Source organism: Staurois parvus, unplaced genomic scaffold (assembly GCF_062004578.1).
Source record: "Staurois parvus isolate SC_StPar_1 unplaced genomic scaffold, SC_StPar_1.0 ptg000089l, whole genome shotgun sequence".
Taxonomy (NCBI): domain Eukaryota; kingdom Metazoa; phylum Chordata; class Amphibia; order Anura; family Ranidae; genus Staurois; species Staurois parvus.
In genome coordinates this window covers 2305918-2333299 of record NW_028317885.1, presented here as the reverse complement: position 1 = coordinate 2333299, position 27382 = coordinate 2305918, and the positions used below count along the sequence as shown (strand labels likewise).

The window sequence follows — 27382 nt, the reverse complement described above, 5'->3', positions numbered from 1 at the left end:
AAACAATTCACGTTCATATTTAGGATGATAAAATAAAAGCATGTACTCATTTTAATGTATATGTTAATAGGAAAGTATTACCAGTTATAGAGGAGTGGATTCAATGTGGATTCTGAACTTTTTTCAAGAAAACCCCAAAGCAGCTGGATCTACTGGCTAGCCCTTGCAATCAAAACCGTATTTAGCAAACTGAAATCCATCTACTTACTTCCTTCACAGGTGAATCTTTCTCTTCTGTATCCACTGTCTTAGGTAGGTTGGATTGTCTAGCATCTTGTATTAAGTTGTCCAAGTTAAATTCCAGGTGCCATTTAACCTCTGGATAAAAATGTAGATTATGTTGTAAAATGTTATATGTCATAAAGTTCTATATCGGAGAACATTTAGGCTGTCATATTAAAGTTGACAAAGGCTAAATATACATATTTATTCTCTGAATGCCTCAACAAGATGCAAATGGTTGCAATTTATTTGAATATTGGAAGCAGAACATCAGTCAAGCTTCTACGAGGCCTGTGGACTCTCTCAGTTGATGCCAAATGCAGACACTGTTGACATTATGTACACATCTTGTACGCATTCACTATTTTCTATGACAACAGACCACTACCATTAATAGCTAAGAGATAATGTGGCAGAGTGAAACATATATAAAGAAATAAATATGTGACAGACCAGTGGAAAAGTTGAAAAGTTTACCATGACTGAAACATGGTTAGTTTAAATAGAGAACACACCTTCCCACATGATTGCTATTTTACATAAATGTTTCAGAGTGTCAGCTTCCTTAATAAATGGAAAGAAATCCAAAATCAGATCAGCAAATGGAGCTGAAATGTTACATGTAAGAAACTTACATACTATGTTGGCATAAAATTGGAAGGGCCTTCAGACTTCAGAAAAGAACTGAACATAAATGATCTCAACTAATTTTACAAACCAATAGGAAAGCTGCAATTATTTATAGAACTACATAACACCATCCAAAAACAACAAGGTAAATTAAGAGGTGGAAAAAACATAAAATGATAGACAACGTGTTTCCTAAAATGTGTCTATTTTATTTTCAAATTAACTGGGCTGCTGAACATTTGATTTCTTCAAGAGAGAAAATAATTGGGCTATGGGTCCAAAGTAAAGACAGATGACAGGAAAAAAGTTATCGCCAGAAAAGAAAACAAAAGATTCTGGAATGGAGGTAAAGGGAATTTTTCCTTTGCTCATAACAGGAAATCCAAGGAAGAAAACAAATTACACATGAGCACTTGAATGAGTAACCTATTCTAAGGAGGAAACTATACTGGAATAAATATATCTGCTGGGCAACAACAATTATTAGTAGAAAAAAATGTGAAGATGGGAAAACGGCTTTTAGCGTGTATATTAAAAGAGGTTTGAAAAAAAAAAAGGCCATTATTATCTGTGATAGATGGTATCGTTAGTCTGTCTCGTGGCAATAAATAGGGGTTGATTTACTAAAGGTTGCACTCTGCAAGTGCAGTTGCTCCAGAGCTTGGTAAATGAGGTCACTTTGCAAAGAATACCCAATCACCTGCAGGAAAAGTGAAAAAAAACTGCATTTTGCTTGCACATGATTGGATGATGGAAGTCAGCAGAGCTTCTACCCATTTATAAGCTCTGGAGCACCTGCTCTTGCAAAGTGCACAGTCTATTTTCCTTTAGTAAATTAACCCTATTATCGTTAGTGTCCAAAAGTATATGAGTAACACTTTTTTTGATTATTTAATAGTGTATATTTGGAAATAAAATTTTAAGAGTTTATAAACCCATAACCACCATTTTACATCTATAACTAGTTAATAAAGGAGGAAATGTCACTGTATACTGAATATAGTGATAAACTATTACCAAATATGTTATTTAAGTCTTCAAGAGTGCAGGCTATGTGACATGTATTCCCTTGCCTCACACCGCACTGTGCAATATGTGGACAGAGCAAGCAGAAGCCTCATACTGTACATCTCACTGTAGTAAGCTTTCTATGTTAATTATTTTTGCTGGTCTCGCTCCACAATGATATGATTAACATGTAGGCTGTTTATGTTAGAACCCAGGTCTCTACAGCATGTTTCCATAGGTTTGAGAATAGCAGCAAATCCTTTATCTCGTAACTGTTTTTACTGAATTATGTATTTTCCTCTACAATATCTAATTTCATACAGGCTAAAGTGAATTATAAAGAAAAGAGTGAATCAGGAAATGATGGTCATAGGAATATGTACTTCTATGCACCCAACTATCGGTTCCACCATTCTGACTGGGAGAAAACTATTTTGCTTCAAGGACCTTTTCGCATCTCTCTCTCTGCTGGAACCAGTGAAAGGAGACCCAAATTTTTTCCCAGGTATGAAAAATAAGAACCCATTGTCTCCTCTTCATAAATAAATTCCACCTAAAAGACTTCATGTCCTACGATGGCTTTCCCAGTCCGCACTTCAGGCCCTGGATAACCCTCCTCTATACAGGTGGCTTTCAGACTAGCTCAGACATTTTGTAGCATCAATTTCCAGGGTTTGGTAGTTTGGTAGACCCCTCACTATATTCAAAGCCCTATGTAGAAGTTAGTCACCCACTCATCATGTCCTTTCCTACACTTCAGGCCCTTCCACAGACCCCAGTCCTCCCTTTTTACTAAAATAGAAGAAGGAGTTGGTACTGACCTTCTTAAAATCACAAAAGGAGCACATATTGTAGTTTAAACAAAAATCCTCCCTCATGAACAAATTCCAAGAGATGGGATACAAAATATTCTTTGGGTGGTACAAAGATTTGCACAGATTACATAAAATGAACAATTGTATCCCACCTACCTGCTGGAGGTATGACACAAAACCAGCAACAAGGTCCCACATTTTTTGGCACTGTGTCATGATAAAACCTTTTTGGGATGTAGTACATTCCATAGTCAATCAACCTACAATGTTCGACCTGGGCCATAATCCAACCACGTGCTTCCTTCACATGATGAACAGGCCCACAGGCCAACCAAACAACTCTGGTTCAAATTGATAAATTACATCTACTAAATGGAAGTACCAACCAGAAATAGCCATATACATATAAACTAAGAAAAAATTAGGTCCATCTGGATGCCATGGACAAACTTCAAGTCTATGTAGAGATACCAACAGGCGTTGTGGCTTGTCATTTCCTGCCAACCTGATTGTAACTGTTAGGTTCCTTAGTATTCATACAGGCAAAGTTTGAAAAAAAAAGTATTCGAAAAAGCAAAGAGTGTATATAGAAGAAAACAGATTTATATGTAAATGTATAACATGATTTGTTATATGATTGTGTTATTTGAAATAGGTTTATTTGGCTCCTTGAAGGTGACAGATTTCTTTTTAAAAAAAACTGATCAAAACATTTTTGATCAAACAGAGAGAAAATAAAGATTATGTTAAAGCTGATGTTCAGACAAACATACACTGATCAAATACATACAAGGGGGCTGTTTATACATAAGAACGGATTTGTATTCCTGTCCATCCAAAACTGAGATTTACACAGTTCTGCCACATCTGCTGTAGTTAAAGAATTTTGGGCAAAATTATTTTTTTCCCATGCAATGGGGCTATGCCCACACTGTATGGGTTAACTGTTAAATGTCAATTTTTGTCTAGGGGTTCGGAAAGCAAAGATATACTTACCTAATGTGCTGATTCTCCAAGCGCAAGACTGGCCCCCAGTGCTCCTGCACCCCCGAGCGCTAGTGGTCTTTAGAATGAGCTGTTCCTGAAGTCATCATGCCCATAGACCAGCTCCGAACATGAGAATGGCAGGAACAGTCAACCGCCGGATGTGGGGGAATGTGGTTTTTACGGAGGATTGGATGAATGGGCAAGTGCAGCTTTTCCTTGAGCCCCTGGAAAAAATGAACACCTAACGCATGCAGTGCGGGCACAGCCCCACTGCATGGGAAAATAATGCTTTGACTGGAGTTCTGCTTTAAGTAAACATATCTGGTCCCTTTCCCAGCAATAAAGTGGTTGTAAAACTCAGACATGAAAAACAAACAAAGCACATCCCTCTATAATGTGTACTACCTGAATCCAAAGCACCAAGTCTGGATACACTCTGACTTTTTTTCTCTCCCTGCTATCTGTATGACTCACTTCTAATAGATTAGGGTGACCCTCAGCCTTCTGAGAGACAGCCTACCACCAGCTCTGGCACACAGGAGATGACTCATACCCTCAGCTCTTTTTTGGGAGTTGGTCCCATCCGGGACTGGTTGTTGTCACTTTATAGGGTCCCTGGATAGGACCTATTTATTATATATTGCACTTTATGATATATTATTGATCACGTTTGCAGACACCTTTATGGATCCTGAAGGATCTTACACAGTATTTATAATAATTGTGTGATATATATGTTTTTTTCTGTTTAATTGCATTTATATTTATTTGGATTTTAATGTTTAGCGCTACACCAATTTTGTATCATATTCATTTGTCCGCACATAGGTAGAGGATTGGGTGTGAGCAGCATTTTAACATTTAGGTTCCATATCAGCGCGGGGGGGGTTTGTATTAACAGACGGTATGGATTCATGAAAGAGAAGTTGTCAAACAAATCTGATTTCTTTTTATGAGGAGGTGAGCAAAACCTTGGACAGAGGGGTGTGGACATGGTATACTTGGATTTTGCAAAAGCATTTGACACAGTTCCCCACACACGGCTTATGTGTAAGGTAAAGTCTACGGGCTTGGAAAAATCTGTATGTAAATGGATAGAAAACTGGCTAAAAGATTGTATTCAGAGAGTAGTAGTTAATGATTCATACTCTGAGTGGTCTAGGGTTGTCAGTGGTGTACCCCAGGGTTCAGTGTTGGGACCCTTACTTTTTAATATATTTATAAATGATATAGGGTCTGGGATTAAAAATCCCATTTCAGTCTTTGCAGATGACACCAAGCTTTGCAGTGGAATCCTTACAGGATGTCTCCAACTTACAAACCAACCTCAATGCACTGTTTAATTGGGCAACTATGTGAAAAATGAGGTTTCATGTTGATAAATGTAAGGTTATGCACTTGGGGGCTAAGAATATGCATGTATCATACATACTAGGGGGGGCACAACCAGGGGAATCAATGGTGGAGAAGGATCTGGAGGGGGGGGGGGTCAATGGTGGAAAAGGATCTGGGAGTTCTGGTAGATCACAAGCTTAATAATGGCAGGCAATGCCAAGCTGCGGTTTCTAAAGTGAGCAAAATCCTCTCTTGTATTAAAAGAGGTATAGACTCCAGAGAGAGAGATATCATATTACCCCGGTACAAATGATTAGTAAGACCTCATCTGGAATATACAGTTCAAATTTGGGCACCAATTCATAAAAAGAGCATTGGGCACTGGAGAAAGTACAGAGAAGGGCAACTAAACTGATACGAGGCATGGAGGAGCTCAGCTATGAGGGAAGATTAGAGGAACTGAATTTATTTTCTCTTGAGAAGAGGAGATTAAGGAGGGATATGATCAACATGTACAGGGCTTGAAATTTCCACTCGCCTGCTTGCCAATGGCGAGTGGAAATTATGGTGGGGGCGAGTGTGTCCCCCAGGGCCATCTTGCTGAGCAGGCTCGGAGTTTAGGCCGGATCTGTCATTGGCACTGGGAGCTGTCAGACTGCTCAATAGCTGAACGCAGTGAAAGCAAAGCAAGGAGTGTGTGCTGTGCTCTCTGCCTCCCCCTAGAGTGCAGTACCCGGATCTGTGAGTGAACTACGAAGTACTGCAACTTTTTATGGGGGGGCGGTGGTGTGTGTGTGTACATGTACATGTGTGTTTGTGTGTGACTGTGTATGCATGTACAATTGTACGTGTGTCTGTGTGAATCTGTACATGTGTCTGCATGTATGTACATGTATGTGTGTGTGTACATGTGTCTGTCTGTGTGTGTGTGCATGTACATGTGTGTGTGTTTGTGTGTATGTAGGTACATGTGTCTGTGTGTACATGTGTCTGTGTATGTATGTACATGTGTCTGTGCATGTGTATTTCTGTGTATGTACATGTATCTGTGTGTATGCATGTCTGTACATGCCTGTGTGTGTATACATGTGTCTGTATGTGTGTGAGTGTACATGTGTCTCTGTGTGTGTGTGTACATGTTTCTGTGTGTGTATGTGTGTGAGTGTGTGTATGTACATGTCTGTGTGTGTCTCTGTTTGTGTGTGTTTGTTGGTGGCAAGTAACTCTAAGGCCTGGCTAGTAGCTCAAGACTTGAAATGTTAAGCCCTGAACATGTATAAATACATCAGTGGTTCATATAGTGAACTTGGTATAGCATTATTGACCCAGGTCATCACAGAGGAGAAGGGGGCACTCTTTACGTCTGGAGGAAAACAAATTTAATCTCCAAATACGGAAAGGTTTCTTCACAGTAAGAGCTGTGAAAATGTGGAATAGACTCCCTCAAGATTTGTTTCTGGCCAGCTCAGTAGATTGCTTTACAAAAGGCCTGGATTCTTTCCTAGATATACATAATATAACTGGATACTAACATTTATAGTTAAAGTTGATCCAGGGAATAGCCGATTGCCTCTTGGGGGATCATAAAGGAATGTTTTCCCCTTCAGGAGCAAATTCGATCATGCTTCAATGGGTTTTTTTTTTTTGCCATCCTCTGGGTCAACTGTGGGTATAGGATTATAGGTTTTTTTTTTTTTTTAGACTGAGCTGGATGGAGTTTTGTCTTTTTTCAGCCATACTAACTATATAACTATGTAACATTTACTAAGCTCTGGGGAAAGTAAGTGCAACTGCAATTGCAGAGCTCAACCGCATTTGTAAAGTACAATGTTTGCTTTTAGTAAATCTATGCCTTTCTCGGCTACCTCAGAATGGCAGAGGAAGGAGAGTTTTACTTGAGAATAATCTTTTACGAAGGATGGGCATGTAAGCATTTTGTTTCTCTAGCTCCCTAGTTAGGTTTTTTTGATGGTATAGTTTTTAAGTATAAAATTAAAAACTGTAAATTGTAAACTAAAAGGACCATAATGTAGTATTAGCTGGAGAACAGATTTTGCCTCAAATAACAAACACATTCTGAGACTAATTTACTAAAATTGGAGAGTGCAAAATCTGGTGAAGCTGTGCATGGTAGCCAATCAGCTTCTAACCTCAGCATGTTCAATTAAACTTTGACAATAAAACATGGAAGCTAAATGACTTCTATGGAGAGCTGCACCAGACTTTGCAATCTCCAGTTTTAGTAAATCAACCCCTATGAATGTAGTACTCACTTATTTTTCTTTGCTAATTATTATGGTGATAACAAATATGTTAAAACATTGTTTGAGTGCATCCACATATTAGTGCAGCAATGGGCAAACTACGGCCCGCGGGCCGTATACGGCCCGGCGGACCTTTTAATCCGGCCCGCGGAGCTAGGCTCCCGCTAGGCTCCTCTCACAGTTCGCCCTGAATGAAAATCTGTCTCCTATGAGGATCTGTCCCCCTCGACGTATCTGCGCATGTGCCGGAGATCGCGGATCGGCTGCTAATGCCTGAAACTGGCACATGCGCAGATACGTCGAGGGGGACAGATCCTCATAGGAGACAGATTTTCCTGCTACACCGGTACGGCGAGAGGAACGAGCGGGGAAAAGGTAAGTGAATTGACACAGGGGGGACTTGGGGACTTAATATGGGGGATGAATTACTATAGGGGGGATGAATTACTATAGGGGGGATGAATTACTATATGGGGGATGAATTACTATGGGGGGGATGAATTACTATGGGGGGGATGAATTACTATATGGGGGATGAATTACTATGGGGGATGAATTACTATATGGGGGATGAATTACTATGGGGGGTGAATTACTATGGGGGATGAATTACTATATGGGGGATGAATTACTATGGGGGATGAATTACTATATGGGGGATGAATTACTATATGGGGCATGAATTACTATGGGGGATGAATTACTATATGGGGGATGAATTACTATATGGGGGATGAATTACTATGGGGGATGAATTACTATATGGGGGATGAATTACTATGGGGGATGAATTACTATATGGGGGATGAATTACTATATGGGGGATGAATTACTATGGGGGATGAATTACTATATGGGGGATGAATTACTATGGGGGGTGAATTACTATGGGGGATGAATTACTATGGGGGATGAATTACTATGGGGGATGAATTACTATATGGGGCATGAATTACTATGGGGGATGAATTACTATATGGGGGATGAATTACTATATGGGGGATGAATTACTATATGGGGCATGAATTACTATGGGGGATGAATTACTATATGGGGGATGAATTACTATATGGGGGATGAATTACTATGGGGGATGAATTACTATATGGGGGATGAATTACTATATGGGGGATGAATTACTATGCGGGATGAATTACTATATGGGGGATGAATTACTATATGGGGGATGAATTACTATGGGGGGTGAATTACTATGGGGGATGAATTACTATGGGGGATGAATTACTATATGGGGGATGAATTACTATGGGGGATGAATTACTATATGGGGGATGAATTACTATATGGGGGATGAATTACTATGGGGGATGAATTACTATGGGGGATGAATTACTATATGGGGGATTAATTACTATGCTTACTATGGGGGAATATTACTATACTTACTATGGATGACACATACACATCATTCATCTACTCTTGGTCCGGCCCCCGGGTCCAATATATGAACCCATTGCGGCCCTCAAGTCAAAAAGTTTGCCCACCCCTGTATTAGTGCCTTCCAAAGGATCTACCACTAGGTTCAGTGGTCAGGTATATACTGAGTGTAATACAAAGCTAACTGACTTCTTTTTTTATTCTATTCTGTTTTGAGACTAGCTCAGTCTTCTTTGATTAGTATTACATTTGTTTTTCCTTGTGGAATACTTACTTTGAGAAACCAACACTATTACATGGGTACAGATACCACACACTGTAAATTATGGGCATGTGTTTTTAAAACTGTTTAACAGATGGAACATGTCATCACAGATGAATATATGAATTAGGGTGCAGGTTTTGTTAATGAAACAGCCATATAAATAATTGTGTTTATTGCACAGGACAACATTGTCTACAGTTGCAGATTTTCTCTTGGAAATTACTTGACATGGGACATTATTTCTATGAGTAAACCAATGTTCTGATGACTAAGAAAGTAGGCATGCTGATGACTCAGATGAGATGCACTTATCTGAGCAACTGATATTTCGGTACACTAGAAACCAATGGAACAAATATTTTAATGTTTTGTACAATCTAATGTGATAGTCAAGTTAAAAAGAAAGGAGGTATGTTGTATACTGCATGTTGTCAATTTATATTGGATTAACATTGAATTATTTATAAACCAAAAATTTAAGATATTTACTAAAGAAGTAGAACATGTTCACTCAGCATAGTGGCATTTCACGTAAAGAGGTTCTAAAGGTTATTTTTTTTCTTTAAAATAATAAACATATCATACATGTTATTCTGCACAGAGCAGCACATATCATCCTCTTCTTGGGTCCCCTACTGGTGCTTGTGCCTCCTCCCCCTTTCTGAGTGCCCCCAGATGGGAGCTACCTACTCTGGGGCCACTTGTGCATGCTCACTCCCGAGCCAGCTCTGTGTCTCTATGGGACTGCTTCCTTTTCACTGGCTTTGATTGACAGCAGCAGGAGCCAATGGCCCCTGCTGCTGCGTTTCAGCCAATGAGGAGAGAGAGACCCGGGAGAGTCAAGGCTCCCATGCACAGTGCTGAATGAATATTGAGCTCTGGTGAGTATAAGAGGGAACTGGTGTGTGTGTGTGTGTGTGGGGGGGGGGGGCTGCACACTGAAGGTTTTTTACCTTTATGCACAGAATACATGAAGGTAAAAAACCTTCATTCTTTACAACCACTTTAAGTTAGTGAATGAGGTAGAATGCCTAATCATGGAAAGAAAAGCATGTGAAAATTAAAAAAAACTGTTTTTTGTCTCAAACCATGATTGGATGATTGAAGTTAGCATAGCTTAGCTTAGCGGATAAGGTGAAGCTGTGCTGATTTCAATCATGTGTTTTTTAATATTTCCTTGCACATATATGGTATTGTTTGGACACTGAATATTTACTTAGTTTCACTTCTTTCACTAAACATAAATTCACTTTAAATCTTCAACAGGGTGCTACTAGAAATACCTTTTTCTCCCAGCTGCTTGCACTTAGTGTGAATCACAACACTATAAGCAGAATATTAGAAAATTCACTTTGCAAAGTAAACATGCTCTACTCCATTTGTATATCTAAACCCATTGGTGGGAATTCAATAAAGCTGCTGCGCCACTTTTCTGTTGTTAATCCTTCTTGTTACTATATTGCGGCAAATTCATGAAGCATTTGCGACACATTTGGTTCTGACTGCTGCTCGTACACCAATTTGAGGCAGTTCTAAAATGCACCACTTTTATATTGTGTTGCATTGAATGCAACAAATGTAAAATTGGAGCTAATTAAGTTCAACTCTCTTTCGGCACACAGAGAGAAAAACTGTCTCAGACAGATTTGCAAAAGTGTCTCACATGTGTTCTAAAAGTGGCACAGCATGAGCAAAATTTAAGTACAAGTTCTATGAAATTGAAGAGATGTGCTAGATGGTTTATTATAACAATTTTAGTAGGCACCTACGTCCCAATATTTGTACATGTAGAGAAGTTTTTTGGGGCAAATGGCCTTTCCTGGTACCAAAATTTAAAGTGATATTGAAAGGCAATTCTTAAAAAAAATAGCAAACATGTTATACTTGCCTGCTCTGTGCAATGGTTTTGCACAGAACGGCCTCGATCCTCTTATTCACGAGTCCCCCACTGACACTCCTGGCCCTTGCCGGGTGCCCCCAAAGCAAGCAGCTTGCTTTGGGGACACCTAAGCAGGGACAATCTCTAGCCACTAGTCTGCATGTCCATTCACACACAGCCACGGCTTGGCCCTGCCCCTTCTCATTATTGGCTCACTAGCTGTGCCTCTGTGCATGCTGGATCCCCCTCTGTCCACCTGGGTCTGCTAGGCAAGCTCCCCCCACCCTCACCCTTTCTCCTTATCTCAGTTAGACTGTACTATACTTTTGCTCTTGATTCTACATTTGTTATGTTATACTAATATTTTTTTATAGGAAACCCACTCCTCAAACACTCCCGTGAAACATGTTGAGGAAAGCTGGCTATATATGTGTTTTTATGTTGCATCAATAAGTATCTGGTGCTGTTAAGTACTGTTCTGGAAATAATAGCCTAGCAGTGAGAGAGTCATTTGTGATATTTTTGGAATGATGTTTTTAGTTATTTTAGTGTATTTTGTAATAAAATAAAACATTCGTTTTTAACTTTCCACATGTAATGTCTATGTCGCTACCAGGAAAGTCCATTTCCCTCAAAAACAATTCTCTGCAAGTACAAGTTCTAGACATTAATATGAATTTGGCACGCTTCATTCTTTTTAGAATGCATGAGAGTTACTTTCACAAAATCTGTATGTGCCAGTCTTTCTGAATTCCATTGTGTTCAGTGCACTAACTACAATTTTACCATATTTTTATTGAAAATATAGTTTTGAATAATTGCAAAATCAGGAGCACCAAAGTCCAAATCTGGCCAAATCTTTTGATTTGGTTTTGGATTCAGCAGGGAAGGGTTAGGACCTCTGTTAGGTTTTTATTGATATCTGTCTGTTATGGAGATTTCTCCTTACTTCTTGCCATGACAGTTATGTGTAAGCTCTCCAAAAAAACAAAAACATTTTAGTAACGTTTCTTAGGAATAATTGTTTTTATTAATGCCTGTGCCCTCTTGCCCAGTGATAACTGCACCCCCGTTTCTTGTTTGGACATCACAAGGAGATCACAGACCGCCCTACCCGTGCTGCCATTGGTTGCAGCGAATGTCAATCACCGGGTTCAGGGCAGCAATTCTAAGCTGACACGCAGTGATCGCCGCTAAATCTGAGAGGGGAGAGATCTGTATGTAAACAACACAGGTCTCTCTCTTGTCAGCATGGACATACTGCTTTTTCTCTCTCTCTCTACACAGCAAAGAGATACAAAGCAGCTTGTCTCTGTAGTAAACAGCACACAGTGTAAGCACAATACAACACACATTTAATCCTTTGATCGCCACAGATTTTAACTCCTTCCTGCCCACCCAGTGTCATTAGTACAGTGTCAGTGCTTTTTATTAGCACTGATCACTGTATTTGTGTCACTGGAAATGTCAGTGGCCATTAGTTCCCCCCAGTGTCAGAATGTCCACTGCAGTCTCACTATAAGTCGCTGCTCACTGCCATTACTAGTATAAAAAAAAATCAAAAATCCATTATATATACTGCAACTTGTAGACGCTATAGCTTTCACGTAAACCAATTAACCTCCCTGGCGGTATGATTATTTCAGATTTTTGGTGCTGAAAGAGGTACCATTATTTTGCATGGAAATTTGGCGTTTTATATTGTAGGCCTGTAATTCTTAGGAATAACTCACTGAAATCTGTCCGAACTAGAGTCTAGTAAACATCCCGGGTAGGATAAAACTTGAAACACTAAATCATAAATTATAATTTAATAAATAATCATAAAAAATAATAATATAATAATAAATTTAATTCAATAATATAATCAAACCAAAAACACTGAAATTTGAAATATAGCGCCAAGTTCGCACATCACTGAGCAAAGTTGCAAAATCGTTTTCAGTGTCTGATGACAAATTTCCCCACGAATCATTATCACTCAATTCTGCAAGTAGTTCTAATTTACTATCGCTGTTCTCTAGCTGGTCTAAAACCGCTTTTGACCTAAAGGGATGCTTTTTGGACGCCATGGACATTTCTCAGTTTCCAGGCAGAAAGAACAGTAAAAATGCAGGCAGGGCGCAGGACAAAGCACTCGGGACAAAATGTATGTGAAATGGTTTGATACAGTAATGTTTTACTATGTGATTTTAGTGATTTTTGTGAATGTCACTTTTTGTCATTTTCAAATTTCCCACCATTCCGTCCCCCGTACGTCCCGACGCTCGCAGAGGACGGAATCCAGATGACAGATGCCGGCATCTGCCGGATTACATTGCCGGGGACACTGCAGGAGGGACATCGCGGGAGCGCAGGACAAGGTAAGTGATCGAGGGATTGCGGAGCAGCGCCGCATGGTAAGCCCGAGTGTAGCTTGGGGTTACCGCTTGTGGTACTGAAACTTTACCCCGAGCTACACTCGGGAATACCGCCAGGGAGGTTAAGTAACACGTATTGGGATTTTTTTTTTTAGAAAAGACATGTAGTAGAATATATTTTGGCCTAAATTTATGAAGAAATTTAGTTTTTTTACATTTTTTTATTGGATATGTTTTATAGCAAAAAGTCAAAAATATTGTTTTTTTTTTCTAAATTGACAGTCTTTTTTTTTTATAGTGCAAAAAAAAATGCAGAGATGATCAAATACCACAGAAAAAAAGCTCTATTTGTGGGAAAACAAATGACATAAACTTAATTTATGTATAGCGTTGCATGACCGCGCAATTGTCAGTTAAAGTAACGCAGCGCCGTATCACAAAAAATGGCCAGGAAAGGGGGTAAATCCTCGGAAGGGCAAGTGGTTAAAAACCTGTCTCTCATATTTTAATCTAACTAAATCTTAACTGCATAAATTTGAAAAACTACAAGCAAGCCACACACTGGCAAGAGGCCACTACAAATATGGTTCCTACTGTAATCTAAAGAAGTGTGCAACTTGAGAACTCTGTTTTTAATAAAATGTTCTAAACAGGTTTTAATTAGGTCCACTTTGCTGGCTGCCAGGACTGCACACTAGAAAGTTACAATGAACTGTCTAAATCAGCGTTTTTCAACCTTTTTACCTCATAGGAATCCTTGATACTGTTTTCCTGTCTCAGTTACCCCTACTAAAAATAATTATATCTACAGCTCATAGTGGATCAGATAATTTTTAGCAGCTCCTTAAAACGGAGTTCCAGTGAAAAAAATAAATAAGCTACAAAAACTGTAGCTTCTGACCTTTAAAAAACAAAATTACCTGTCCCTTGATCCTGCGGTGTCCCCCCTGCAGTCAGTTTCACTGGCCGCCCTGTGTTCCCGGAACCGGCATCTTCAGTGTGGGCACCCAGCTGTGACAGCTTGCGGCTTCACATCCGGGGGCTCGCTGTGCATGCGCAAGTAGTGCTGCACTTTATGAATGGTCCCATAGTCTTCTGAGACCTGTCCCAGAATACTATGGGGAGAGAAGAGGGAAAGACAGCGGGTACCTGTCGATTTCGGGTAACTGCTCCCCAAAGGTGCCAATCCTTAACGGGGAGCGAGGGACCAATCCTTAAAGCGGAACTTCCCCTTTTGGGTGGAGCTCTGCTTTAACCTCCCTGGCGGTATTCCCAAGTGTAGCTCGGGGTTAACTTTCAGTACCAAAAGCGATAACCCCAACCTACACTCTGGATTACCCTGCAGCGTTGCTCTGGGATCCCTGTTTCACTTACCTTGTCCTTCGCTCCCGCGATGTCCCCCCTGCAGCGTGCCCGGCCATCTCCTCCGGGCCGATGCCGGCATCCGTCTTCTGGGTTCCGGTCCCTGTGAGCATAGGGACGTATGGGGGCCGGAACCGGCAGGAAATTTAAAAGTTTTAAAAAGTGACATTCACTAAATACACTAAAATCACATAGTATAACATTACTGTATCAAACCATTTCACATATATTTTGTTCCTAGTGCTTTGTCCTGTGCCCTGCCTGCATTTTTACTGTTCTTTCTGCCTTGAAACTGAGAAATGTCCATGGCGTCCAAAAAGCGCCCCTTTAGGTCAAAAGCGGTTTTAGACCAGCTAGAGGACAGTGATAGTAAATTAGGACCACTTGCAGAATTGAGTGATAATGATTCGTGGGGAAATTTGTCATCAGACACTGAAAACGATTTTGCGACTGAGCTCAGTGATGTGCGAACTTGGCGCTATATATCAAATTTCAGTGTTTTTGGTTTGATTATATTATTGAATTAAATATTATTATATTATTATTTTTTATGATTATTTATTATATTATAATTTAGGATTTCGTGTTTCAAATTTTATCATACCCAGGTTGTTTACTAGACTCTTGTTCGGACAGATTTCAGTGAGTTATTCCTAAAAATTACAGGCCTACAATAAAAAAACAACATTATTTCCATGCAAAAAAACCGCTTTGAGCACAGAAATATTGACATAATCAGACAGCTAGGGAGGTTAAAGAATATGTCAATTAAAATTTACATTTTTCTGATAAGTGCCTGCTGTACCATGTATTTGAATGAGAAAGTATCCTGTTCTCTTTCTATTGCTTCCTTTGTGTGAAATACCTGTGGATCCTACCGATCAATCTGCTTTACTATTAAAAACTGACCACAATGCTGAGAACTCAGCCTGCTCTCCTTCAACAATCAGACTTGTGATTACATACCCCCTCTGCACAGCCATTCAATGAGAAGATCTGTGTACTACTGTTTCTCCTCCCCAGCTCCCTCAGATCCTTATGCAGCTGAGAACAGGGTGTTGATCACTTATTAAAAAAAAAAAGGGGGGGCGGTGTTTATAATATATATATATATATATATATATATATAGATATGTATTGTAATTCCTTTCAATTATAATCATTAAACTAAACTAATAATAATATTGGCCAAAAAAGAAAGACAGGCATTAAAAACTGTAGTAACCACTTACATGTAGTACTGATAGTCAGTGATAAGTGACCCCTTACATTGGTGGTCAATGTAGTAATTCTTTACATTGGTCATGAGTGAGACAAGTGCCCCTTAGTTGTTGATTAGTTGTCGGTGGGAGAAGGACCCATTTAACTGGTGTCAGTGTAGTGCCTTCCTACATTGTTGGTCAGACAGGAGATCAACTGCTTACTGCTCAAGGAACTCCTATCAACCTCCAGTTGAGAAAGGCTGATGGACATCTATACAGAGAATCAATAACCATAAATCTGAAGTTCTTCCCATAATCTTATCACTTCTACATGTTGCAGACCTGATTGCATACACTTGGCAAATAAGACATATATATGTACATATATATTTATATATACAGTATATTCTCTCTCTCTCTCTATATATATATATATACACATACATACTATACATACATATACTTACACACTGTTTATATATATATATATATATATATATATATATATATATATATCTATATAAATTTGCTGTGATTGGCTGTGACAGCGGTCACATGAAAGCTCCTGATCGCAAGTATGCATCAGGAGCTTGCTAATCACTTCCGGCTGAGTGGTTTTAACAGGGCCGTATATATGCGGTTGCTCGGCGTTAAGGCCCACACGCTGAGCATCTGTATATATGCATCCGGCCGACGTCAACAGGTTAAGATATTCTTTTTCTGTGCATACTTAATTTAGTATTCCCTGAAAAACACACAACTAACCCCTCAGCGTCTGTAATCTATTTATTAAAATTCCTCAGCATGATGCTGCATGTCAGGGATATGCTAACAAATGCAAATAAAAGAAAATGAATGGGTGAGCTATCCAAACCTAGGTTTGGTGTAAACTCACTTCTACCTAAACATGTTCTTAACTACTCAAAAGAAAACAAATGACAGTGCAAATTACCAAACCACTAACACCAAGCTGTATAAATGTAATAAATATAAGTATTTCTATCTAAGATAAATGTGTCATAATAGCGCTGTTGGTTGAATAAAGTGACAATTGCTGATCCCAACACCACACCGCATGAACAAAATGCACACAAATTAAAAACAAGGAGGTAGATTGGGCAGACTTTTTATATTTCCACCTGTCTTGTCATAAATGAGAAAACTCCTATGCATAACTATTGAGTAGATTGGCGAAATACCCTTCAAACGTATATATATATATATGTGTGTGTGTAGCAGGCTCCTTGTACAAGAGGATTCAGAAGGAATCACATGATCAGCAGTCAGTCCTTTCTCTCTCTCTCTCTCCTATTTGTGAAACCTGGGCATTCTGCCAAGTTCATGACTCATCCACTACACAGCACAGAACGCTGGGAGAGGGAGGGAAGCAGGAAGTGAAGGGGGAGAACAGAGAGACACGAGGCTGGAGAAAAGACAGGGACATGTGGAGCCCGTCCAAGGAGAGGAGGAGGCACTACAGCACTCAGCGCGGATAGAGGGACCCTGCTGTGTGTTCAGAGTCTGGTGAGCTGTCCCCCTGGAGAGAGTAAGACACACCATTTACACTTTGCATATAGACTGGGACATCCGCACCCCACTGCTGGGATCTCACCCATCCGGGGCCCTGTGCAAGCCACAGATCCCTCTGCCTGCTTTGTCCCTCACCACCAGTGTAATTGAGACTGTCTGCCCCGGGGACTGACACATACTGGGAGATTGCATCCTGCGACTGCCCCTGGTCTTGGGGTGCTTTGTGTTGCCTTTAGACACTGAGGTTGGACCCTCTCAGCCCAGAAACCTAGTGAAATTGGATGTAACCCACACCAGCTGAAACTCCAAAGAAGCCTTCAGCTGCTATTTACTTCATTGTAAGGACTAAACGTGCACCAACTAGAGCTCCACCGTTACAAGGACTGAAGTGGGGGAATCTGGCTTAGTAGCCTTATTAGAGGTACCTCTTTATTGTATTCTGTTCTGACTCTGAGGTGATTTTTGGCTAATGCCCCTCAGAAGCAGAATCATACACCGGTGTGGGTAATACATTTCATTGATAGAGTATAAGTAAGTTTATTTGTTTGATATCAGTTGTATTCTGCTTAAAGTGCGACTCTGCCATCTGGAGACTCTTGGCTGTGAAGCCCTCTAGTGGCAGACCAAATTTACTGCATTGCATAAAAGAAGAAAAGTAAGTTTTGAAGTTGAAAGGGGAACCCCACCCCTCTACACTACATTTCATTCTCCATAAAATTGTTCTTGTTTCATTTAACCCTGTGTCAGCGAATTTCTTGGCGGGGTATTTGCTATTCATTACCAGTTGTGCCAGAGGGATTGGGTTTGCTTAGGGTTGGATCTATTGAGCGCAGGACCCATAATATATTCCAGCTTGTCCCAAGGAGCAGTGCTACACGTGGGGGCTCGTCCGGGATTCTTGCTGCTCAATTACCCAACAACCACTCAAGCAGTGCCCTATACCAACTCCTAAGATGGACGTCGCAGCCACGACCAAGTGGTGCAGCAGGGAAAATGCTTGCCCAGAACGGAGTGTAGTGGTCGAGTTCCCCAGAGAAATGGGGACCGAAGAACAGATTACCAAGATAGTGAATGCACTACCCACAGAGGGAAAGAAAACGTGGGTGATAGATGTGATACCCGCCTCAGACACCACCCTGGCATATGCCCTGCTAGAGTGGAAGAAGGGGATCCCTGACAGTTTCCAAGGAGCCAATATCCAAATAGAGGATGGGACAAGGCTCCAGTTACTTCAGTTGAACACCCCCGGGCCTAGTTGTGCAAAACCTGAGAGGGAAGAACCCCTGTCCCAGACACCTCTAGCCACCATAGGCCCGGAATTCCTCACTGCATTGGGGGACTTCATGTTAAAATGCCGCAAAGACCCCTCTCCATACACAGGGATGTATCGGAAGCTCCGATTCTTCTCGGGTAGGCAACCAATACCTACCGGGGAGGATGGCTTTGAAGAGTGGCTAGACCAAGCCATGCAAGCACTAAGTGAATGGGACATTCCTGAGGCCCACAAGAAACAGAGGATTACGGAGAGCCTAAGGGGCCCTGCATTGGAGGCCATTCGCAACCTAAAACTTAGCAAACAGGATTGCACTGCTCAGGACTATCTAGATATTTTACAAGATGTATTTGGGCGTACTGAAAAGGCTTCAGACCTCATCTATCAGCTAGAGCATACCTACCAAAATGAAGGGGAGAAACTCTCCAGTTACATGGGACGTCTAGACAAGATAATATACCAAATTCTGCTAAAAAGGGGAATAGGCCCTGAAAGAGTAGATGAGGTTCGGGCGCAACAAGTCCTACGGGGAGCCAGGCCCCTAGACCCCATTGCTATTCTATTACGAACTCGGCGAGATGGTGGCCTCCTGAACTATCCAGACTTGATCCGGACTGTGAGAGAGGAGGAAGCCATGTTGGATGACAAAGAGAGACAGTCAGACTCTGTTGCAGGGGTCCGGGTAGTCAATGTGGGAGGTGACACCCCTGAAGTTGAACTCCTTAAGACTCAGGTGTCCCAACTAATGGAGATGGTGACCTTACTAATGGCGGGACCGTCGGGTTTAGCGAGAGAAACGAGAGCAGTTTCTGAAAACCTGTCAGGAGTTGCCCCAACGCAAGCAACTAGTCCCACCATTCAAATGATCTGCTTTAATTGTGGAGGGACCGGACATGTCAGGAGAGTCTGTCCGAGCCCCAGGAAGCCTGAAGCTAAGCGCCAAAAACCTGCAGAAAACTTCAGAGGGCCCTGGTGAAGGAGCAACCCAGGGACCCCACCACCGTAGCTAGCTCCACTCAACCAAGTAAAAGGGGGGCGAGGAGAAAATCTGGTCCTATCCAGAAGGACCCCACCATCCCTTACAAACAGCCTAGGGAAAATGCCACTTCACCTCAGGGAGTCAGTGCACACCTCAAACCTGGGAGTCAACCACAGCTTAGGCCGAGCCAAAACTCCCCCAGGAGGGGAGTAAGGATAAGAACTGCAGAACAGAAGAAGACGGCTACCTGTTCACCACTCCCTGAGAATTTAGTGGGACCCTCCCCTGTCGTTCCGATTCAGGTAGAAGGGATTTATACCAGGGCTCTTCTGGACACCGGAGCCCAAGTAACCCTTCTGTACCGAGACTTCTATGACAAGCATCTGAAGCATTTGCCCTTGCAGAAGCTGGAAGACCTGGAAATATGGGGCATAGGAACCCAGAAGTTTCCCTATGATGGTTTCCTATCGGTCAGACTAACTTTTGATCCTTCCATGACAGGGAAGGCTGAGACTTTCGAAGCCTTAGCCGTCATCTGTCCCCGGCCGCCTGGGGCCAATAGGAGTCCCCTAATCATAGGGACCAACACCAATCTCGTCAGAAGGCTGTTGGTGCCATTGGTCGAAGAGCTCAATGATCAACCCACTTCTGTACATCCCATGCTGAGGCAAGCATATCAGCGCCTGGTACAAGAGAGGAGAGCCCCAGCGGAAAGAATAGGGAAGATATGGCGCCTGGATCAACATGAGAAGGTGCTACAACCCGGAGAGGTGGCGTGTTTACAAGCATCAGTCAAATTGACCTGGAAGCAGCCAGGCCCCTTCATTGTCCTTGAGGCTGGTGGCTGTGAAGAGAACACAGGAGTGGAGATCTTCCCGGAGGTAGTGTCAACAAAAGCGCTACGGAGGAGCCACGGAAAGGTTTCGGTCAGTGTTCATAACCAAACTGCTGCCCCAGTGAAAATCCCAGCTCGGGTGCTGTTAGGACATGTGGATCCTGCAACCCCAATCTTGCCCACTGAGCTAGGGGACGGAAGAGAGAAAGAAATCCCTGTCGATGCGTTTTACCCAAGGAACACCCCCCTTTCCCCGGAATGGAGAGAGAGAGCGAAAAATCAACTCCTAAGGTGGCGGGCTGCATTCTCCAGAAGTGAGTTCGATGTGGGGTGTGCAGAGAGTGCCCATCATCGGATTCGGCTTCGAGAAGACGCCCCATTCAGGGAAAGGGTTCGACGAGTTCCATTGGGAGATTTGGAAGACCTGCGTGAGCAATTGGCAGAGTTGAAGAGGACAGGCATCATCGGAGAGTCCCGAAGCCCATACGCCTCTCCGATAGTGGTGGTCCGGAAGAAGAACGGATCTCTGAGATTGTGCATCGACTACCGGATGCTAAACCGAAGAACTGTTCCTGATCAGTATACCACCCCCAGGATAGAGGATGCTTTGCAAAGCCTATCAGGGGCAAAGTGGTTCAGTGTCCTGGACCTGAAGAATGGGTATTACCAGATCCCCATGCACCCGGAAGACCGAGAAAAGACCGCGTTCATAACCCCAATAGGGTTCTTTGAATTTGACCGGATGCCTCAAGGTTTGTGCAACTCTCCAGCCACCTTTCAAAGGCTGATGGAGAAGACGGTGGGTGACATGAATTTAATTGAAGTACTGGTATACTTGGACGACATCATTGTGTTCGGGAAGACTCTGGAGGAACATGAGGAGAGATTGGAGAAGGTGCTCAAGAGACTTCATGATGAGGGACTGAAGTTGTCTTTGGAAAAGTGCCAGTTTTACCAACCCTTGGTCAATTACCTGGGTCATATCGTATCTGCCGATGGAGTGGCCACTGACCCCAAGAAGCTGGAAGCTGTCACCTCATGGCCAAGGCCCACAAATGTCACAGAGCTTAGATCTTTCCTGGGGTTTTGCTCCTATTATCGCAGATTCGTCCAGGGCTTCGCTCGGATAGCCCGCCCACTCAATGAACTGCTCAGAAACGAAGAAGACAATGATGATGCAGATCTTTCTAGACCTGCGAAGCCAGCAGTGGGACCCAGGAGGCCTAGGGAATCTTTTCAAGGACAATGGACAACCCAGTGTGAAGAGGCCTTTGAACGGCTGAAAAAGAGTCTAACCACCGCCCCAATCCTGGCCTATGCAGACCCAGCCAAGCCGTACGAATTGCATGTGGATGCAAGTAGAGATGGGTTAGGGGGAGTCCTCTATCAAGAACAGAATGGATGCTTGCGACCTGTCGCCTATGTGAGCCGGGGTTTGGCGTCTGCTGAAAAGAACTACCCCACCCACAAGCTTGAATTCTTGGCCTTGAAGTGGGCAGTAGTGGACAAACTTCGAGATTACCTATATGGAGCAGAATTCGTGATAAAAACAGATAATAACCCCCTCACATACATTCTCACTACAGCTAAGCTGGATGCTACTGGCCACAGGTGGTTAGCTGCCTTATCGGAGTTCACTTTCAGCCTCAGTTATCGGCCAGGGATTGGGAATAGGGATGCAGATGCCTTATCCCGAAGACCTCACTGTTCCAAGGATTCCCCAGAAGAGTGGACTCAGGTGCCCTCTGAAGGGGTACGAGCCTTATGCCAAGGAGTGGAACACCGAACAAGAGGTGGGTCCAGGGCAGAAGACATTGGGATTTCGGCGTCTGGCGTTCCCAGGTGTTATTGCAATGTCACCCAGGTTGGGGGTGAAGGCCTGCCCAAACTTTCCAGGAAGGATCTGCGAAGAGATCAGTTGGAAGACCCCCTCTGCGGCCTAGTATTGAAGGCTTTAGAAAGCAAAAGCCCTGATTTGCTTCTTACATCGTCAAGGGAGGCCCGGCGGCTACATCGTGAGTGGGATCGGCTACAGTTACGCCACGGAGTGGTCTACCGAAGGGGCCCCTCTGATGATCCTGAAGAGAAATGGCAGCTATTTTTGCCCGCAAAACACAGAGAAAATGTGCTGACTGCTCTCCATGATGACCATGGCCATCTGGGACCAGAAAGAACCTTTTGTTTGGTAAGAGACCGCTTCTACTGGCCCTGCATGCGGACAGAAGTTGAAAGTTACTGTCACTCCTGCATCCGATGTATTCAGAGGAAGACTCTGCCTCAACGAGCTGCCCCAATGGGCCACCTTCAAAGTCAGGGACCCATGGAGTTGGTGTGCATTGACTTCCTGTGCCTGGAGTCGGATCAGAGTGGACAGGGAAATATCCAGGTATGCCCAGGCTTTTCCTGCTAGAGATCAGTTAGCATCAACTGTGGCAAAGATTTTAGTAGAAAGGTTCTTTGTGCATTACGGACTACCACAACGTATCCACTCAGACCAAGGGAGAGATTTCGAGAGCAATCTCATCAAGAGACTCTTGAGTCTACTAGGCATCCAAAAGTCGAGGACTACTCCATACCATCCTCAGGGAGATCCTCAGCCAGAGAGATTCAATCGTACCCTCCTGAATATGCTCGGGACTTTGACTTCAGTGCAAAAGCAACACTGGAGTAAGCATGTAGCAGCCATCGTACATGCCTACAATAGCAATGCCAACGATGCTACAGGATACTCTCCTTACCGGCTGATGTTCGGCCGGGAAGCCCGACTGCCAGTAGACTTGGCTTTTGGAACCTCTGTAGACCATACCTCTGCAGCTTCCCATAGAGGATATGTGGACCGCCTAAGGAAAAGCCTGAAGATTGCTTATGAGAAGGCTCAAGCCACCTCAGACGCCAGGGGTCAGAGAAACAAAGAGAACTTTGATCTCAGAGTGCGAGTACAGGACTTACAATCTGGAGACAGAGTCTTACTGAGAAATCTGGGTATCCCTGGAAAACACAAGTTGGCGGATCGGTGGCGATCAGAGCCCTATGTCATCTGCAAACAATTGCCTGGATTGCCAGTTTACCAGATTCGACCGGAAAAGGGTGTTGGCCCACTCAAAACCTGGCACCGCAACCACCTTTTGCCTTTGTCAGATGCAGTCCGTCTACCATCACAATCTGATCCACAGTCTACCCCCTCAACTTCTCAGAGGACTAGACCTGTGACCAGGTCACAACCCACATCACCTCCTGCAGATGAAGAGGACAGTGAGAGTGAGGAGGTAGGGACAGATTTGCTGTGGCCATCTGACATTTCCGAACCCACCATTCCTTCTTCCACTGGAGTGACTGACGTAGTTCCTCTTAGGCCAGAGGCTCCTGAATTTGTGCCTGAGGCCCAACCTGCAGAAGACTTGCAAGAACCTGAAGACTGGTGGTCCATTGTTGATGAGGGAGAAGATGTGGAGGAAGCTGAACTGGGAGAGACAGAGAGCGTCGAGCAAGAAGCGAGGGTTGATGAGTCAGTAGTGTCAGAACCAACATCGGAAGCAACGCCAGAACCATTGCTAGAGCCCAGAGAACAGAGAGAGCGTAGAGTTATTCAACCCCCAAAGAGACTGACATATGATGTGTTGGGTGAAAACTCTGAGGAAGTAGTACATGCTTCTCAAAGGAATCTCGTGACGCCTGGCTCTCCTACAGCAGTTTCGGTAGAGAACAGCCCCAACTCACCCCCTGGCACATCTGGTTGGGCCATTCCCATTAGTGTGGCCTATGGGCAGGACAACCCTCACTCTGCTACATGGTGGGAGGTTCCTCTGCCAGATTCTTATGCAAGTGTGAATAATTTAATTTCCTGTGTGTACTAACTTTGCTTTTTCTCCGCGTGTATATACAAAGCATATAACAGGTTGTTTTTACTGCTGTCTTTGGAGGACCAAAGCTTCTCTGGTGGGGGGAGTGTGTAGCAGGCTCCTTGTACAAGAGGATTCAGAAGGAATCACATGATCAGCAGTCAGTCCTTTCTCTCTCTCTCTCCTATTTGTGAAACCTGGGCATTCTGCCAAGTTCATGACTCATCCACTACACAGCAAAGAACGCTGGGAGAGGGAGGGAAGCAGGAAGTGAAGGGGGAGAACAGAGAGACACGAGGCTGGAGAAAAGACAGGGACATGTGGAGCCCGTCCAAGGAGAGGAGGAGGCACTACAGCACTCAGCGCGGCTAGAGGGACCCTGCTGTGTGTTCAGAGTCTGGTGAGCTGTCCCCCTGGAGAGAGTAAGACACACCATTTACACTTTGCATATAGACTGGGACATCCGCACCCCACTGCTGGGATCTCACCCATCCGGGGCCCTGTGCAAGCCACAGATCCCTCTGCCTGCTTTGTCCCTCACCACCAGTGTAATTGAGACTGTCTGCCCCGGGGACTGACACATACTGGGAGATTGCATCCTGCGACTGCCCCTGGTCTTGGGGTGCTTTGTGTTGCCTTTAGACACTGAGGTTGGACCCTCTCAGCCCAGAAACCTAGTGAAATTGGATGTAACCCACACCAGCTGAAACTCCAAAGAAGCCTTCAGCTGCTATTTACTTCATTGTAAGGACTAAACGTGCACCAACTAGAGCTCCACCGTTACAAGGACTGAAGTGGGGGAATCTGGCTTAGTAGCCTTATTAGAGGTACCTCTTTATTGTATTCTGTTCTAACTCTGAGGTGATTTTTGGCTAATGCCCCTCAGAAGCAGAATCATACACCGGTGTGGGTAATACATTTCATTGATAGAGTATAAGTAAGTTTATTTGTTTGATATCAGTTGTATTCTGCTTAAAGTGCGACTCTGCCATCCGGAGACTCTTGGCTGTGAAGCCCTCTAGTGGCAGACCAAATTTACTGCATTGCATAAAAGAAGAAAAGTAAGTTTTGAAGTTGAAAGGGGAACCCCACCCCTCTACACTGGATTTCATTCTCCATAAAAGTGTTCTTGTTTCATTTAACCCTGTGTCAGCGAATTTCTTGGCGGGGTATTTGCTATTCATTACCAGTTGTGCCAGAGGGATTGGGTTTGCTTAGGGTTGGATCTATTGAGCGCAGGACCCATAATATATTCCAGCTTGTCCCAAGGGGCAGTGCTACATATATACAGTGCAGGAAATAAGTATTTGATGCTGATTTTGAATATTTGCCCACTCACAAAGAAATGATCAGTCTAAAAATCGAATAGTAGGTACTGTATATTGTAACACTGAGAGACAGAATAGCAACAAAAAATTCAAAAGAAATGCATATCTAACAAATTATGCACTGATTTGCATGTTCTTGAGGGAAATAAATATTTGATCCCCTTTACAAAACATGACTTAGGACTTGTTGCCTGGTTGGCAATCACAGAGGTCAGATGTTCCCTGTAGTTGGCCACCAGGTTTGCACACATTTTGGCCCACTCCTCTTGGCAGATCCTCTCCAAGTCATTGAGGTTTGGTGGCTGATGTTTGGCAACTGGAAATTTCAGCTCCCTCCTCAGATTTTCAATCGAATTAAGGTCTGGAGACTAGCTAGGCCACTCTAGGACCTTAATGTGCTTCTTCTTGAGCCACTCCTTTGTTGCCTTGGCCATGTGTTTTGGGTCATTGGCATGTTGGAACACCCATCCATGACCAATTTTCAATGCTCTGACTGAGGGAAGAAGGTTCTCACCCAAGATTTGACGGTACATTGCCCTGTCCATCGTCCCTTTGATGCGGTGCAGTTGTCCTGTCCCCTTAGCAGAAAAACCCCCCCAAAGCAGAATGTTTCCACCACCATGTTTGACAGTTGAAATGGTGTTCTTGGGGTCATAGGCAGCATTCCTTCTACTCCAAACACGGCGAGTTTATTTGATGCCAAAGAGATCGATTTTGGTCTCATCTGACCACAACACTCTCAACCAGTCCTCCTCTGCATCATTCAGATGTTCAGTGGCGAACTTCAGACGGGCCTGGACATGAGCTTTCTTGAGCAGAGGGACCTTGCGGGCATTGCAGGATTTCAATCCTTGTCGACGTGGTGTGTTACCAATTGTTTTCTTGGTGACTGTGGTCCCAGTTGCCTGGAGATCATTGACAAGATCCTCACGTGTAGTTCTGGAATGATTCCTCACTTTTATCATAATCATTGACACTCCATGAGGTAAGGTCTTACATAGTGCACCAGACCTAGCAAGACTGACAATTGTTTTGTGATTCTTCCATTTGTGAATGATTGCACCAACTGTTGTCACCTTCTCAGCAAGCTGCTTGGCTATAGTTTGGTAGCCCAGTCCAGCCTTGTGTAGGTCTACAATATTGTCCCTGACATCCTTGGACAGCTCTTTGGTCTTTGACATGGTAGAGAGTTTGGAATCTGATTGTTTGATTGCTCCTATGGACAGGTGTCTTTTAAACAGGAAACAAAATGAAATTAGCAGCACTCCCTTTAAGAGACTGCTTCTAATCTCAGCTTGTTACCTGTTTGAAAGACACCTGGTAGCCAGAAATCCTGCTGAATGATAGGGGTTCAAATACTTATTTCCCTCATGAACATGCAAATCAGTGCATAATTTGTTATACATGCATTTCTATTGAATTTTTTGTTGCTATTCTGTCTCTCAGTGTTACAATACACCTACCATTCGATTTTTAGACTGATCATTTCTTTGTGAGTGGGCAAACATTCAAAATCAGCACGGGATCAAATACAGTGGGGATCGAAAGTTTGGGCACCCCAGCTAAAAATTTGTATTAATGTGCATAAAGAAGCCAAGGAAAGATGGAAAAATCTCCAAAAGGCATCAAATTACAGACTAGACATTCTTATAATATGTCAACAAAAGTTAGATTTTATTTTCATCATTTACACTTTCAAAATAACAGAAAACAAAAAAATGGCGTCTGCAAAAGTTTGGGCACCCTGCAGAGTTAATATCTTGTACTGCCCTCTTTGGCAAGTATCACAGCTTGTAAACGCTTTTTGTAGCCAGCCAAGAGTCTTTAAATTCTTGTTTGAGGTATCTTTGCCCATTCTTCCTTACAAAAGT

The 27382-nt window shown here is 42.9% G+C and overlaps 1 protein-coding gene across 1 annotated transcript in view; it reads right to left on the bottom strand.

The window, feature by feature from the left end:
- The window catches only part of FAM227B (family with sequence similarity 227 member B), a 526050-nt gene that overhangs the window by 85808 nt on the left and 412860 nt on the right, over window positions 1-27382 (bottom strand). Inside the window, exon 11 of the mRNA XM_089670312.1 lies at window positions 209-318. Coding sequence (XP_089526438.1) covers window positions 209-318 — 110 coding nt within the window. The remainder of the gene's footprint in view (window positions 1-208; window positions 319-27382) is intronic.